Source organism: Thermoascus crustaceus (assembly GCF_041956765.1).
Source record: "Thermoascus crustaceus strain CBS 181.67 unplaced genomic scaffold VTN00scaffold_4, whole genome shotgun sequence".
NCBI classification, from domain to species: Eukaryota; Fungi; Ascomycota; class Eurotiomycetes; order Eurotiales; family Thermoascaceae; genus Thermoascus; species Thermoascus crustaceus.
The window spans coordinates 837,023-852,320 of NW_027192530.1; the positions used below are offsets into that span (position 1 = coordinate 837,023).

Below are 15,298 nucleotides of genomic sequence, written 5' to 3' on the forward strand. Positions count from 1 at the left end.
TCTGGAGCTCGGGTTTTCTTGCAGTTCCTTAGCGGGTGGATAGTTGTAGTTTCCGGAATGTTTACTTAGTATATATATGAAACGAATCATCCTCGCCTTATAATAGCCATTAAGCAACCGTAAAAATGTCGAAGAGTCGTCTCAGAGAAGGTATCCCCCAGCCCTAGCCCTATGCCCTAACCAGGAAATGACCTCCCCGATTACGGAGTTACCCAGTTAAGGTATCTATCAGCAAGATCGGGATGACATCATCGTCAGATCAACCCCATGAGCAGAGCAGCCCTGGCAGGATAACAAACAAGCTTAATCATGTAAGTAGTTTCTTGTCACCGTCCTATATGACGTGATTCATCAAAAAATTTTAAGACAGGACTTTGAACTTCCGTCCCTCGTTCACCTGACGGAACCTTATGACAATCCACTTAGGTACTGAACACGCTGCTGGGAGCACATATCGAGCTTGTTTACAGTCTACCTAGGTACCCTTCTAGAGAGCTAGATTTGGAAGCTGGGAGAATAACCCTGCTTTGATTATTTCCCTCTTTTTTTCCGATACTTTCCGTTTTGAGTTCTGGTTAAGATGAACATGTGTGAGATTCGCATGGTCTCTTGAACGAGAGAAGATAAAAGACCGTAATAACTCACGCACGTTTATAGTAAGTACAAATATCTCTACTCCTCTATCCTGGTCTCTCGAAACAAACAAACAGAATATACGTACGTACTGACATCCTCAAGCCCGTCCCCTCCTAATCAGACCAACCAATCAATCAATCGATCGATCGATCGATCGATACCACATCTAAATCCAGAAGCCAAAAAAAAACACAACGAAAAGGGGAAAAAACACACCAAAATGATCCCCCGCACCACCCTCCTCGAACCCGCCCAAGCCCTCTGCCACGCCTTCGCCTCCTCCTCCCCGGTCCCCGCCCTCCTCTCCCACTTCACCTCGGACCCGATGCCCATCGCCCACGAGCACGGCCACCCGGACCTCGCCCCCTTCCTGGGCCGGACCTTCAACGGCCTCGACGGCGTGGGCCGCTACTTCGACCTGATCGCCGAACACCTCGGGTTCGAGCACATGCGGTTCGACCCGGAGGACGACTGGCTGGTCGACGGGGAGTCGTTGGCCGTGTGCGTGAGAGGGAGGGCGAGGTTTATCTGGAAGGCGACGGGGGAGTCGTGGAATGAGACGTTTTGCTACAGGTTGGGGCTGGCGGAGGATCAGGATGGGAGGGGGTTGAAGGTGCAGGAGTATCGGGTGTGGGCGGATACCGGGGCGGCGTATTTGGCGAGTCAGGGGAGGTTGAGGGAATTGGAGGGGAGGACGAAGAAGGAGACGAGGGAGGTTATTGCGGGGTCAGTGAATAAGTGAGTTCTGAATGTGAAGGGGACGTGAGTAAATGTGATGGTGGGTTGGGAGAGCGGTCTTTCTTTCGTGTAGGGACGTACGTCACGGAGTTGAGGGTAGAGTTAATTGCACTGTTGTTCCTGGTGATGATGGCGTTAAGGGGAAAGATCCTCTCACTTTAATCTCAGGAAAGAAGATCAAAAATGACCTATAGGATGTTTATCAGTTAATGATACAGCTACATATCAACACAGCTCAGATCAATTCCACTTAATCACTTCATTTCAGTTTAGAACGAGCACCTCAAGATCCCTCTAACCGAACAAAACGAATTGTTGCTTACTACCCCCAAAATTAGTTTCTTTCAATCAGATCTAACATTTAGATAAACAAGTCGTGACAACGCTGGGTTGTAAATAGCTGATGGAGCAGAGAAGAGTTTTGATAGCGTATACATAGACGCTTGAGAGAACCTTTTAAAGAACCCCAGATGCTTCAACCCCGTACGAAGTGAGACAATATGCTGAAGTATCAAGCGGTAATATCGAGCTATTAAGGTTGATTTGATTATCTCTGACAGTCTTTTCCCCTTTCACAGATAGATCTAGCAACCAGTCAGTCTGCCTAATCAGAACTCACAGGAGATTTGCTCGGCCGTTTCTATTCTAAATTGGTTCAGATAACTACTATGTCATACGGTTTCTCAATCCTAACAAATATTCCCACTCAATGATGAGGACAAACTCGTTGAGCAGGTAATTTATTGTTTTCGAAAGGAGACGGACAAAACCGCCTGCAGTACAGTAACTACTGCGAAAGAAAAACAACGTGCATCCCTTGCTCAACCCCGTTCGTTCGAAGCCCCATTCAACCGCTCGTTAGATAGATAATAAAAAATAGAGAACAGTCTTGTGCAGAAAGAAAAAAAAAACCAGGTAAAACTCCTTCATGTCCGAGATGGCAGTAGTCTCGAAGAAGCGGCACGGAAAGAGGGGGAAAATAACCTATATTAGACGATAGAAATGACGAACCAAAGTGAAGGGGTTCCCTCAGCAGGTGTAAGAGAAAGGGTAAAAATAAAGCAAGATAAAATAGATCTACTGCTTCCATGATTTTCCACAGTTCATACACGTACAAAACAGCGTCATCGGTTCATCTGCACTTCTCGTCTGCGCCTCCGTGTAGGTGACCTTGCGTTGTCCACACTTGCCGCACTGGAGACTGGTGCTGATGCTGCGCTCTGCCTGCGCAACCATCGCCTTGTCCATGTTCTCCTTCTCGATCTTGCGGTCCTTCTCGCGCTGCTCGTCCGACTTCAGCTCGTCGTGTGACATGCGCACGAATTGCTCGGGTGTCACCGCGTTGGTCAGCACCCGCACCCGTAGTGTCGGGTTCGACTTGTTCTTCAAATTCTGATACAAGCTGCGGATTTTGGTGCGGTATGGCTCTTTCGACTCGGGACCCAGGGCACTAAATGCGGCAGTCTCGATGGCGACTGCTTTGTTCAAAACCGTGCGCGGTGACTCGGTCGAGTTCAGGCACAGCCCGTCGTACATCAGGCCAATACAGCTGTCGCGAACCTTATTCTGCGTCTGGTTGATATCAACGCCGTCGGCCTTCCAGCTCCGCTTGTCTGGAGGAACGGAGAGTTTTGACATCTTGTCACCGGTCGGTGCCGCAGCCGCAGGTGAGACCGCACCATTGGTAGCTGGTCTCGGAGACGCGCTTGCTCGCTGAGCCGCTGGAGACCCGGCCGCCTTTTGCTTGTTGACCTCGTTCCGCCACTTAGATACGATCTCACCCGACAGACGTGCGACATCTGGAGACTTGTGCTGCTTCAACTTGTTGACGATGATACCGACACGGGTCGATCGCAGCAGGTCTTCGGTCGGTTGGACACCCTTTTGTAAATCTTTGAGTATCGCGATGATGTTGGCGGAGGGCTCATTGGATGTCGCGGCCTTTGTGAGGGCCTTGGCCTTGACCTCTATCTCCCTGACGTCCAGTGCCATGGTGTCGCTCCCGAGAGGCTGCCAGAAGGGTAGGAATAGCGCAAGCGAACAAATCCAGTCGGTGGCGGCTCAAGAGAGATAAGAAGCAAACTATGTATAAAGCATTAGCACCAAAGTCCAAGATTGCTAATGGAAGACAATAGTTAATGGGAAAAGGCGGTTTGTGCCTCAGTGGCGCCGTTGTAAGACATGGTAAACAGGGGAGTCGGCAACGCGACAGGCAACAGCAAGCTCTTTCCTCAGGCAGTCAATGCGACAGGCAGAATTGGTCTTCTCCAGATCCTCAACAACCCTATCCTGGATCGCCCGAAGCTCACTTATGCCGACCCAGTGCATGCTCCGCCTGATTGGAGCCCGCATAGATTGCGCATCTCCGAGACCCCCGCCGCCGCCGTCCAGCACGTGTGTCCATGGTCAGGGCGTTACCAACCTGATTAAATAGACCCAGCAGAACTCAAGCTCGGTGCGTGTGCGCGCGCAAAATTCCGCTCTAGCGCATTCAAGATTGATGTAGAAGGGCAGGGAAGAGAAGGCAGAGGATCAGAGGTGAGAGACGGCAGGCTCACTCTGACGACGGGTGTTGTCAGGAGCGGGAAAACGGCGGACGAGGCCGGGGCGCGAGACAAGGCGCAAGGACAGAGAGGCAGAGAAGAGGACAAGAAGAGAAAGAAGGGTGGCAGGGAACAGCAGAAGAGGGAGAGGGAGAGGTGAGAGGCGGCGAGGAGGATGGAGATAAGAAGTTGAGAAGGACGGGTCGCGATCGATGAAGTTGGCGAGATCCGCCGCCGCCGTTCTCCACGCCAAGCCCGCGTCGCTCCTTTGGGGCCTTGGGCATGCGAGCATCCCCGTGTCATACTCTGCAACGTCGGACAACCCCGACATGTGCGAAAATCCGCATTTCGGTGTTTAATTGACATGGAATTCCTGCTTTATTACTTTCATTACAGGCCGCTGGCGAATATTCTCAGAGATAAGGGGCCGGATTAAAGCAGCGGCTCTCCTGTGCAGGCGACTGTCGAATCTAAGGACGCTCATCTAGGTAACCTAGGAAAACATAAGGGCCATAGAATGGGTTTGTTTTCCGCTTGGAGAGAGAAATGGGTCAGTACGGCTCCAAATTACGGCACGTCCCCGTTCTGAGTCAAGAGATGTTAGTTACACATACAGTACATTTGTCGCCATCCTATCTGACAACCGCTCAAAGATACTTCATAGATCAGTACAAGATACAAGATAAAAGGTAGATATGTGGGGGGATTCAAGCGACTCTCCAACCGAGGTATTGGATCAGAAAGCAAAGGGGGAAAATATGTACACGACTCGAGCCCCAACAGCCAAAATTAAGTCGGTATCACACATAGATCAGGTATTACTCGAAGTACTTTCGTGGGGGCGCCGGGTTCGAGTGGCCATGATCTATTCTAATATGATAACATCCAAGGCTCATAAATAGACAAAGAAGAAGAGAATATCGTCCACGTGCTGTACGCAGGAGGAAATGTCTGGAACATATAGATAGACTTCGTCCTCAGAGGCCAGCCTGAAGACGCCTGACGAATCAGATTCCACAGATGGACTGGATTCGATGAAGGCTGTTCAAAAGGCCCGGGCATGCATCACGTATTATCGTGTGGCTGTCTCCAGAGCAGCCACCTGCGGAGGCACGGACGGAGTTGAGGGCGGTTGGAGCTGGTAGGTGGAAAAGATATTTCCGAGAAAGCTGAAAAAATTCGGAAAAGATAGACAAAACCTCTATATGCCAGTCTTTCCCATCAAATCCGCAAGCTTGTCGACTTCCTTGTCCTCCTTCTCGCAGACGTTCTCGTCTTCAAATTGGATCGCTTCCCTGATAGTCTTGACGCCCTTGTGGTCTCCGATTTCCTCCTCCTCGTCCTCCTTTTCGGGCTCCTCCTCGCTGTCCTCCTCCAGCTCATCAAGCTCATCAATGCCCCACATATCCTCTGGGTCATCCTCCTTGCCGTACTCCTCTTTGCGGGCATCAAGGAGCTCTCGCAACTCCTCAAGGTTGCCGTCCTCCTCAAGGAACTTGTTTCCGTTCAGCTCAATGCGTCTCAGCTGGGGAAGGGCAGTGCGTGCAGCATGGAGGAACTGCTTAACACCCGGGGCGGTGATGTCGTTGTACTGCAGGCGGAGGGTCTGGACCTTCTTGTTCTTGCCCTCTGCAAGGGCGTTCGCAAGCTTGATACCTCCACGAGGAGACAGCAAACAGTCACCGACGCCGAGTTCACGCAGAGATGACCAGCCGCCGATCACACCGGCAAGGGTAGTAGATCCCATGATTGTGAAGGTGTTGTCCTGGAGATCCAGGACTTCGATGTTCTTGGCATGGCTCAAACCATCCTTCAAAAGCTGAGAGATACCCTCCTGTCTAATTCCGTTCTGGGTCATCTTCACGGTGCGAATTCCCTCAGCGTGCGCTTCATAGGCCTTCGCCCAGGAAGCCATGCTACCATTTTCGAGACGATTCCGTCCGCAGACAACAGTCTCGAGGAGCGGAGCTTCCTTTCCCATCTTGCGCGCCTCCTCCTTGCGCTCCGCCAGCTTTGTCAGAGCGTCAGCAATGAGCGCTCCAGCTGCAGGGCCCAGGCCGTTGTTGTTGAGGATCAGATGGCGCAGGGGGGCGTGGCGGGAGAGGAAGTCAACGAGGGGCGCTTGGGTATTGAGGCCGAAGGCATTGTCGGAGAGATTGACGGTGTGGAGGGTCGGGATCTCGAGGAGAGCGTTCAGGAGAGAGGTCAGCGCGGGCGGGATCTCAGACAGGAGGCGCGAGGTGAAGATATCAGCGAGGTCGGCGACCTCGAGTTTCTTCTGCGCGGAGAGGACGGGGGCCAGGCGCTCGCAGGCAGGAACGCCAAGGGTGTTGCCTCCCAGGCGGATCTCAGTGAAGTCGTTGCTCTCGAGCAGAGGCTTAATGTGCGCTTCGATATCCTCAGCCGTATCGAGCTTCAGGCCTTTGCCTTCGAGGGAGAAGACGTTTGGAGGGGCCATGGCGGGGTAAGTTTAGGGGTATTTCGGTGCGCGACGGTCTGCGACGAGTCCGGAATGCAATAAGATTTTCGAAGGGATAGAGGAGGTTTCTGCAAAACGGGTCGACCGTCGAGAGAGGGTGGCTAGTGGTGAAAAAAAAGTAGCGCAAGAGGATTGTTTTGCTCTGATGGCTAGCCTCCGCCGAACCCCCCGCGAAAGAAAGAAAGAATTAAGTCACACCGGGGCCGGAGCGACTCGGGCGGGACATACCGACCAGAGACGCATCTATCACCCGTTCTCGCCGACATCTTTCGCCATTAATCAGCGGACGGCTTTTTAAGAATCCTGCAAGAACGCAGGCTCATTGAACCTTCACCTGTCGAGATCTTCAACAATGTCGTGGCTCTTCGGTTCCTCCAGCGGTAAGTCTCTCGATCACTGTCCAATCCTGACCCCTCCGCGTCATTCGATCAAGTCTCCCACTTCCCGTTGCATTTCTATACAACCCTGCGCTAAGATTACTACATTTTCCGTCTCACCCTGCCTCTCCCCTCTGGCTTCCTCCAAGGATATTACAGTTGAACAGTAACTAACTTCTCCCTCCAAAACAGCTCCCGCGCAGGCCGCTCCGGCTCCCACCACTGCCAACACCCAATCCTCCTCCGAGGGAGCCAACAAGCCAAAGGTAGAATAGAATTCCCCGATTCCTTTGCAACCGCACCAAACAACAACTAGACATTTCTAACGGAGTTCTCTCCAGCCCTGCTGCGTTTGCAAAGCCGAAAAGACCGCCCGTGATGACTGCATGCTCTACTCCAAGGCCGACGATCCCGCACAGACCGACTGCAAGTCCGTGGTCGAGCAGTACAAGAGCTGCATGGCCGGGTACGGGTTCAAGATCTAGATGACTGGGGACTGTCTGAGGGCTATGGGTTATGGCGGATTGATCCGAAATGAAAAGAGTTACGACTTATATATAATCTGTACAATATTGAATGAACCACGTCCTCCCCCCGTTCGTACGGTACCGTCTATGTGATCCGTTTCGACCGGGTCCGTTGGCCGCTGGCGTACATGGGGTTGGTGTAATCTGTACACTATTACACTCTACATGATTGATGCATTTAAACCGCTTAGTATTACGATTGTACACTAGCGCAGGATGTGGGAATGAAACTCATCTCCTATATAAGACATGCCCGTCCAGAGGTTACCGCCCGCATGATTTTCTAACGATATGCTCCTCAATTCTAGTTCCATTATGCTGCTCATTTCTGGGCCATGTAGAACTTATCTCTATTTACAAATACAAGTGATAACTGACGCTTTTGCAACAAACACGGAAGACCGGTCGTTGAAGAAACACAGTCCGATAGAAGTTGAATCAAAAGAGCAGTCGCGGGAACGAAAAGGAAGAGGGTATCAAAGCACCTAAACTACGTCAAACTTTTTGAGACAAGGAAATCCACACTCAGAAAACCAGTTATGCAGCGACCTTCATTGATTCTTCTTCTTGCTCTCCTCCTCAGATACCTTCCGACTCAGCCGCAAGGTCTGCACGAGCAGCTTCCATGTGCTCCACAGGTATATTATGCCGAATCCGCCCGCACCGATCAGGACATTCAGCACGACCCAGAGATCTGGCTTATCAGGAGGAGGCTTAACGAAAGCCTCAAGGAAGTGCCAGGCAATCATGGCCAGATAGAAGGAGAGGTGAAGGAGTTTAGTAAGGATATGGAGATTGGTGCCTTCAGTTTCCGGGCGACTGCGGTAGGCCTCTACCGAGGTTGGGGGTAGGCCCAACAGATACGCCCAGAGTAACGTGATGACAAAGTAGGGAATGCGGAGGTCTTCACGCTTCAGGAGCGGGAAGAGGGTCCATGTACCGAGCATGTTGGCCAAGCCAACCCAAGCCCTGATCTCCTTGCTCAGGCCTCCAGCACCTCCCAGAAGGAGTGTTGTCGGTAGCAGAGGCAGCAGGACGCTCTTCTCATGGACCTGGAAAGAGAAGAGGAAGAACCCCCAGGCGACGCTGGAGAGAGCCGGAAGGAGAAGTGAAGTGCGTGGATGCCGCAGAATGATCGCGCAGGGAACAAGGATAGAGCTAAGAGTGGCTCCAAGGGATACCCGTTGGAGGACACTCGAAGGAAACCGATTTAGCTTATAAAACGTGTGAATGGCGCACCACGCATTCGCGACCTTGTCTTCGAAGAGACCGCGGGCAAAGGGGAACACTCGATGAATCACCTGCGCTAGTTGGAAAACCGCAGGATAGATCCACGACTGCTCATTAATCTTGACAGGGAGTGCCTGCAAGAGAGGGGGAGCCGGGCCTGCAGTTGGATTTCCGTGATTGCTGTCATACAACGCACCAATGATGATCGGCGCGAATAGGATGGCAAAAGCGGCCAGCGTAACCAGCGAAATGGCCATGAGGCGAATTATCTTGATCCGTGGAAATATACAAGAGCCGAGAAGGAAAGAGAAAATGACTGGCGAATAGTAGAGAGCCATCTGCTTGAAGCATAACGCTCCCACGAAGAAAAGGCAAGCCCATAAGAACCGTCCAGCCAAGATACCCTCCAGACTAGCGACCACCAAACCGAGCATTACAGTGTTATACTGGAAGTGGCCGTGGTCGATGAGGATTGTGGATGGCTGCATGAAAATCGCAACGAGAGCAATGGAAGCATACCATGCGTGGACACCCTGGACATGGGCGTATCTTCGAAGGAAGATGTAGATGGCAGGAATATAGACGAGGTACTCTGACACAAAGACCGTAGCACGCAGATATACCTTCAACAGAGGGTCCTCGAGGCCGCGTGATTCATCGAGCGCAAACCAGGCTGGGTCGAACAGAGAGCCACTACACAATCAGCAAAATGTCAACGGAATAACCGAGAGCTCTGCCAACATACATCTTCCCGAGAAGTAAGCTATGGTACGCAGTCAAGGGAGGGTAGTCAAGGCCCCAGTACTGCAGGTCGTACAAATACCACTTGGAGATTGGGAGGTGGTTCGTGATCTCCATCCAGTGCCTCTGCGCCTCGAAATCGCCGTGCATCGGAGGTACCTGGAAGCCTGCACGAGGGTCAGCCTTGGATGATCAAGCAGCAGGTCGATTCCATAACTCACCCGAATATCCCCACAGACTGACGGCCCAGCGAAACAGGCCTACGGCCATCAGGATCAGAGGTAGGATGAGCCATTGAGAGGTGCCTCCGCGGGCAGCCCAAAGAAACGAGACCAGAGGGAACGCAGGTGCAGCCTTGCTGCTTCCCGGCTCAAGGATCAGGTCATTGTTGGCGCTGGGCGAGAGGGGCTGCAGCTTTCTCTTCTTCCGCGGACGGTAAGAAGAGGGCATAGGAGGGGCCATGGCAGTCGGATACAATCGATTCAATTGAGTCCCATGGACTCTTTGTCACCTCAACTTAACGTTGAGGGGTAGGTGAGGTAGGACAGTGAGGGCCGCAGGTGATGGGTGACTGGGCGTATCGCAGAGGAGTGTGATGTACGGGACGCGAGTATACAGTTGTCCGCGAGGGGAGAGGAATACCAATCGAGTACGCCGAGATAGCAGTCTGTGGCCGCAGCGGACGAGGTACCCACAAGGTCACACGGCAGCCTCGCCCAGTGGTTCACGAGGGAATCTAGAACTAGACTGCATATAGCTTAGCCCCTCAGGAACCGGGAAGGCGGTGTGAAATTTTCGTTCCACCTCCAGCCTCCGGTGATCTTTTCCCGCTATCTGAGCTCTAGCTCTAAATTTTTTTTTCTCCCTTCAAACTCCCTCTTCATCATTCCATCACCCCTTTATCACAAGGATTCCTGAGTGAACTTGCAGAGCGGAGATCCAGAGTTAGATATTCTCAATCTTGCTTGGATTCTCTCTAACTGACACAGCAGCGTGGGCGTACTGCAAAGTACACTTCCAACTAGACACACTGTGGGCTGATAACACTGAGGGCCGTGGGCTGAGGGATACTGCACTTCTATTTTGTGGGACACACTCGTGGGTTTCATACTATAGACAGGTGCATATTACCTGTCCGTCTCTGTGGGCTTAAACACTGTCCGTTGTGGGTTACTTGTGGGTATTTGCGCTTGCAATCTCTTCTTCGGTTGAGATTGCTTCCCGCTGTGATCAGATCAGCTTCTGAGGGATTTTCATCAAGTGACGCAACAGCATCGCTTGATTCTTTTCAAATCGGGTGTTGTGGGAAAGTAGGCTCTGCCGCACATCGAGAAGTTTGCTTCTCGACTACAATAGTCCGTCCACTGCATTGAGAGATATCATATTTGGTATGTCCCACTGCAGCTCATGTTTTGGTTTCTTAACTAACCGTGAGTGCAGAGCAAAATGTCGAAGACCAAGTCGAAGGCCCCCAAGGGCTCCGAGAAGCCTGTCGACAAGGCCCTTGGCAAGGTCAAGGATGCCGGTGTCACCAAGGCATCTCAGAGTCCTAAGGCCAAGAGCAAGGAGATTGCTCGCAAGCTCATCGCCAAGGAGGAGAAGTCTCAGCGCAAGCAGAAGAAGAAGGAACCTACACCTAGCAGCTCCGAGTCCGAGTCCGACAGCGACGAGGAGATGAAGAACGCCAGCTCTGACAGCAGCGAGAGTGAGAGCGAGGAGGAGAAGCCAGTCCAGAAGGCTAAGGATTCCAAGAAGGCTGCCGCCAAGGCCAAGCCCGCCGAATCTTCCGAGTCTGAGTCTGAGTCCGAGTCGGAATCTGAGTCTGGCTCTGACTCTGACTCCGAGTCCTCTTCGGAGGAGGAAGTTGCCAAGAAGGCTCACAAGAAGGAGGAGAGTAGCGAGAGCGAGGACTCCGACTCTGAATCCGAGGCCGAGTCTGACTCTGAGAGCGAGGATGAGGCACCTGCCAAGGCTAAGAAGGCTGACAAGGCCGAGAAGACCAACGGCGTTAAGAAGGTATGTCACCAAACCGTCTATTGCAAGTTCTGTGTCTAACTGTCCTAGGATGCCTCTTCTGAGGAGTCTGAGGAGTCTGAGAGCTCCGATTCCTCTGCCAGCTCTGATGAGTCTGAATCCAAGTCGGACTCTGAGTCTGGATCTGATTCGGAGTCCGAGTCGGAATCCGAGTCTGAGTCGAAGGAAGATAGCGAGAAGTCTTCTCCCAAGGAGGAGGCTCCCAAGAAGCGGAAGGCAAACGACGAGCGGGAATCTGCCCCCAAGAAGTCCAAGACCGAAGAGTCCGGAGCCACCGGTCAGACCGGCAACCTCTTTGTCGGCAACCTGTCCTGGAACGTCGACGAGGAGTGGCTGCGCCGCGAGTTCGAGGAGTTTGGTGAGCTTGCTGGTGTGCGTATCGTGACCGAGCGCGACACTGGTCGCTCCAGGGGGTGAGTGACCCACCTCACACGTGTGAACGATGCATGCTAACTCCCTCCAGCTTCGGATACGTTGAGTTCGCCAACGCCGCCGATGCCACCAAGGCGTACGAGGCCAAGAAGGATGCCGAGATCGACGGCCGTAAGATCAACCTCGACTACGCCAACGCTCGCCAGTCCAACAACAACCAAGGCAACTTCAAGGACCGCGCCCAGGCTCGGGCCAGGTCTTTCGGTGACCAGACCAGCCCCGAGAGCGACACGCTGTTCATCGGCAACCTCCCGTTCAGCGCGTCCGAGGATGCCATCAACGAGAAGTTCTCCGAGATTGGCAGCATCACCGGTATCCGGCTGCCGACCGACCCCGAGTCGGGCCGCCCCAAGGGCTTCGGCTACATCACGTTCTCGTCGGTTGACGAGGCGCGCAACGCTCTCCAGAGCCTTCAGGGAGCGGAGCTGGCCGGACGCCCGATGCGCCTGGACTTCAGCACGCCGCGCCCGAGCGGTGGAGACTCCCAGCGCGGCGGTCGTGGTGGACGCGGCGGCGGCAGAGGTGGCCGGGGCGGTCGGGGCGGCGCTCGCGGGGGCCGCGGTGGAAACATCAGCACCAACCGCAGCGGCTTCGGCGAGTTCCAGGGCAAGAAGGTTACTTTCTAGGTGATGAATTCGCATGAGCAGCCAAGGTAGGTCCTGTACAACCGGCGTCTGTCCTCTTGTGGGTTCTATTCTGTACTATTTTTCTTTTTTTTTCTGGTCTGGTCTGGATCTCCACAAAAGTTAGTGATGTTTTTGTGTCTGTCTATGTAATGTCTCTGTCAGTATCTCACGCTAAATGTGACTGAACTTGCTTGATCAATGTGATCTTTGTTCCTTGTAACCGTAGATCATGACAGCCCCTCGCACGTGAGCCGAGACGGAGCGTCAGGCTCCTGATGCCACGCACCCACGTGGTGTAAACCCCACGCACCTCTCCGCTCCTCCCCGCAAACCGGTTTCTGGCCACGGCCCGCCCGGCTGCCTTCCGACTCAGGCCACCTCGAGTCGTCTCTCCCCCTCCATCCCATCCCTTTCTCCTCTCTCTAGACTCTCCTTTCTTCTTTTCCTCGTTATTATCTACCTCCATCTCCTCCATCTGCCTCGACCGTCACGGGAGTCATCTTCAGCAACTGTCAGGCTCGCCTGCTGCCCCCGTGACCGCCTGCCGTGCCTAGCCGTCGGGCGCTCTCTAGCAATCACGCAGTCTACGGCGCAGTGCGCGTGCTCTCCCCCCTTGCTGCGTACGACGTTTCTCCTCGCAAGTACACCAGAAAAAGCGGCCTCTTCTGATCTCCAGGTCACAGAGATCTCCAGACCTACTGTGCGTTTTGCATCCCTACTGCAGTTGACATCCTCGAGCATAGTGATCTGATCACCCCCTCAGATAAGATAGCCTCCAGCCCAGCCTTGTTAGCCCAGTCCCACGCAGCCCCACCGTTCCCAACAGCGCTCCCCTACTCACCGCCAGGTCGTGGCCCATCCTACTATAACTTCCTCCATCTGCTCTGGCATCTTGTCTCCTTTCAAACCCTTCCTCTCGAGTGTCTCATCTGTGGTGATAAGGTCCCATGCAGCCCAACCACTACGACATCCTGAGCCCCGTCCGTTACGGGACTCCTGATAGAACCTCCATCCAGATGACGCGAGACACCCATCAGATGGCCCGGGAGAACACCCCTCTGTCACGCAACCAGTCCGCTGCCTGGCCCATGAGATCGGAGGGTGCGTATCTCGTTCTGCTCCTCGTATTTTTGCGTCTCCTTCGAACTACCCATGCATCACAACTTCAGCCGTGAAACACCTTCCCCTTGAACTATATCTCCCACCCGCATTAACCCAGCCCCCTTCTCACGGAAGATGTACTCACTCCGCTATTACGTAGACTCCTGGATCGAGGTGTCGTCCCAGCCCTCATCCTCGTCCCTGTCGTCGGCCACCAACGACGACATTGTCACCACGGGCCTACGGGTCGACCGCCGCGGTTCCAGTTCGGCTTACCACCACAACAGACGGAGGCATCTACGGAATCTTAGCGCAGCTACGGCGCCGCACATTAGCTACTCTCCCCGGGAGCCGAGCAGCAGCCAGGATGAGTACGAAGAAAGTGAGAGCGAGTCCGACAGGGTGCTAAGCAGCTCCAACGAAGACATCACAACCCGCTCAAGGGGAGATGCGCTGTTGCTGCGGACCCGTTCTGCTTTCAACTCTTCAGAGGCCGCTCCATCCAGCGATGATGACGACAACTCGACAGCTCTTGGCATGCAGATCAACACCGCCCCATTTGTTCCTCAGCCGAATGCCTTTTCCCATCCCCCGGCCTCTCAGACTCAGTCGCGGGTGAGAGTGCCTGATCATTCCCGATCCAATTCCAACCTGTCCAGCGCTAGTCGGCGGACCGCAATACGAAATAATTCATATCCCAGCGCGCGTTCCAGCCGCCGGCAGCAGCACAGTCCCTATAATATGATATCTCCATCTTATCAGGCAGATCATGACGCGGCTCTGCGAGCTAGTCTGTCCACTCTGCTTTCCTGTGCGGCGGCGGCGCGAGGCCTGCCAAAGAACGACACGCAACCAGCTGCTGCCGGTCCGTCTGCCCAGCCATCTTCTTTCCGATTGGTCTCGGAATCGGTAGCTATGGGAGAGGAGAGCGGCGAAGAAGAACCTCGCCGAGCTCCTCCTGCGACGACCAGTCCGTCTCCAGCACCAAATCAGAAAATGCCGTCGACGTCCAATTCGGCCAATGTTGTCCCTCCAGCTTCAAAGCCTAAGCGCAGAGCAAGCTCTTCGAAGCATCGTGCTTCTTCTCGTCCGTCAACCTCGAAGACCCGTCGTTCCAATCTGGCTGATTCTGTCGTCTCATCTGTCAGTCCGACAGTGATGACCTGGGTCATTAGTGCCGGAGTCGTCGTCCTATTTTCAGCAATTAGCTTCTCGGCCGGCTATGCCCTGGGTCGCGAGGTTGGACGGACGGAGGCCGCCGGTGGGATGGTAGGCGACGGTACGTTCTCCAGTGCTACAACGTCGGCTGGATGCGGGAAGGAAGCCGTCAAGGGCGGCCTCAAGCGGCTTCGATGGGGTGCGGCAGCGGCTGGATCCAGCGTTAGCGTTTAAGCTGGTTTTCATGATTACTGATATCCTAAAACGGTGTCTACGGTGAGGTGATTCTTGAGAATTGAGGCTGAAATAATGATGACAACGACTGCGCCAAGGTCGAAAAACTTCACTAAATACCCTCCATTATATCTATTGGCACGCCTCCTGTTCCGTGACGGTTCTTCTTTCTCACCCCTTGAATTTATTCTTAAGCAGGTCTGGCAATTGGAAACAGTCACCATACAAACGAATTTTTAATTAGCAGCTGATTCTTCCATGTGTTTTTTGTTTTTATTGAGCGTCGCACGTGCGCTGTTTCTGCAAAGAGGCCATTGCCGAGGGATTCGCTCATTCTGGCAGAGCCTTGTTTCCGCTTTTCCTTCTCTTCCTTCTGTTGGCGGTGTCCTCGGAGTTGGAATCTGATTCCTTGTGTTTAGGATCGTTATTGCTTTGGCACTTT

General features: G+C 53.4%; 9 protein-coding genes across 9 annotated transcripts; 5 read left to right on the plus strand and 4 right to left on the minus strand.

Annotated features, from left to right (window-relative positions):
• Window positions 1-856: 856 nt before the first annotated feature.
• Window positions 857-1,378, plus strand: VTN00DRAFT_6884 (uncharacterized protein; the record flags this gene model as incomplete). Its single annotated transcript, XM_069433569.1, has 1 exon — window positions 857-1,378. One exon carries the CDS (start codon window positions 857-859, stop codon window positions 1,376-1,378), a length of 522 nt encoding a protein of 173 aa, XP_069286938.1.
• A 1,073-nt stretch (window positions 1,379-2,451) lies between these two features.
• VTN00DRAFT_6885 (uncharacterized protein) lies at window positions 2,452-3,366 on the minus strand (the record flags this gene model as incomplete). The annotated part of the gene is made up of 1 exon (XM_069433570.1): window positions 2,452-3,366. One exon carries the CDS (start codon window positions 3,364-3,366, stop codon window positions 2,452-2,454), a length of 915 nt encoding a protein of 304 aa, XP_069286939.1.
• Window positions 3,367-3,555: 189 nt separating this feature from the next.
• Window positions 3,556-4,077, plus strand: VTN00DRAFT_6886 (uncharacterized protein; the record flags this gene model as incomplete). The annotated part of the gene is made up of 2 exons (XM_069433571.1): window positions 3,556-3,768; window positions 3,826-4,077. 2 exons carry the CDS (start codon window positions 3,556-3,558, stop codon window positions 4,075-4,077), a joined length of 465 nt encoding a protein of 154 aa, XP_069286940.1.
• Window positions 4,078-5,118: 1,041 nt separating this feature from the next.
• VTN00DRAFT_6887 (uncharacterized protein) lies at window positions 5,119-6,375 on the minus strand (the record flags this gene model as incomplete). The annotated part of the gene is made up of 1 exon (XM_069433572.1): window positions 5,119-6,375. The coding sequence occupies one exon, from the start codon at window positions 6,373-6,375 to the stop codon at window positions 5,119-5,121; it is 1,257 nt and encodes a 418-aa protein (XP_069286941.1).
• A 373-nt stretch (window positions 6,376-6,748) lies between these two features.
• Window positions 6,749-7,258, plus strand: VTN00DRAFT_6888 (uncharacterized protein; the record flags this gene model as incomplete). Its single annotated transcript, XM_069433573.1, has 3 exons — window positions 6,749-6,776; window positions 6,966-7,039; window positions 7,115-7,258. 3 exons carry the CDS (start codon window positions 6,749-6,751, stop codon window positions 7,256-7,258), a joined length of 246 nt encoding a protein of 81 aa, XP_069286942.1.
• Window positions 7,259-7,851: 593 nt separating this feature from the next.
• VTN00DRAFT_6889 (uncharacterized protein) lies at window positions 7,852-9,733 on the minus strand (the record flags this gene model as incomplete). The annotated part of the gene is made up of 3 exons (XM_069433574.1): window positions 7,852-9,223; window positions 9,276-9,438; window positions 9,493-9,733. The coding sequence occupies 3 exons, from the start codon at window positions 9,731-9,733 to the stop codon at window positions 7,852-7,854; spliced, it is 1,776 nt and encodes a 591-aa protein (XP_069286943.1).
• Window positions 9,734-10,717: 984 nt separating this feature from the next.
• VTN00DRAFT_6890 (uncharacterized protein) lies at window positions 10,718-12,363 on the plus strand (the record flags this gene model as incomplete). Its single annotated transcript, XM_069433576.1, has 3 exons — window positions 10,718-11,287; window positions 11,336-11,718; window positions 11,769-12,363. 3 exons carry the CDS (start codon window positions 10,718-10,720, stop codon window positions 12,361-12,363), a joined length of 1,548 nt encoding a protein of 515 aa, XP_069286944.1.
• A 947-nt stretch (window positions 12,364-13,310) lies between these two features.
• On the plus strand, window positions 13,311-14,856 carry VTN00DRAFT_6891 (uncharacterized protein; the record flags this gene model as incomplete). The annotated part of the gene is made up of 2 exons (XM_069433577.1): window positions 13,311-13,464; window positions 13,625-14,856. 2 exons carry the CDS (start codon window positions 13,311-13,313, stop codon window positions 14,854-14,856), a joined length of 1,386 nt encoding a protein of 461 aa, XP_069286945.1.
• A 14-nt stretch (window positions 14,857-14,870) lies between these two features.
• Window positions 14,871-15,080, minus strand: VTN00DRAFT_6892 (uncharacterized protein; the record flags this gene model as incomplete). Its single annotated transcript, XM_069433578.1, has 1 exon — window positions 14,871-15,080. One exon carries the CDS (start codon window positions 15,078-15,080, stop codon window positions 14,871-14,873), a length of 210 nt encoding a protein of 69 aa, XP_069286946.1.
• Window positions 15,081-15,298: the final 218 nt, after the last annotated feature.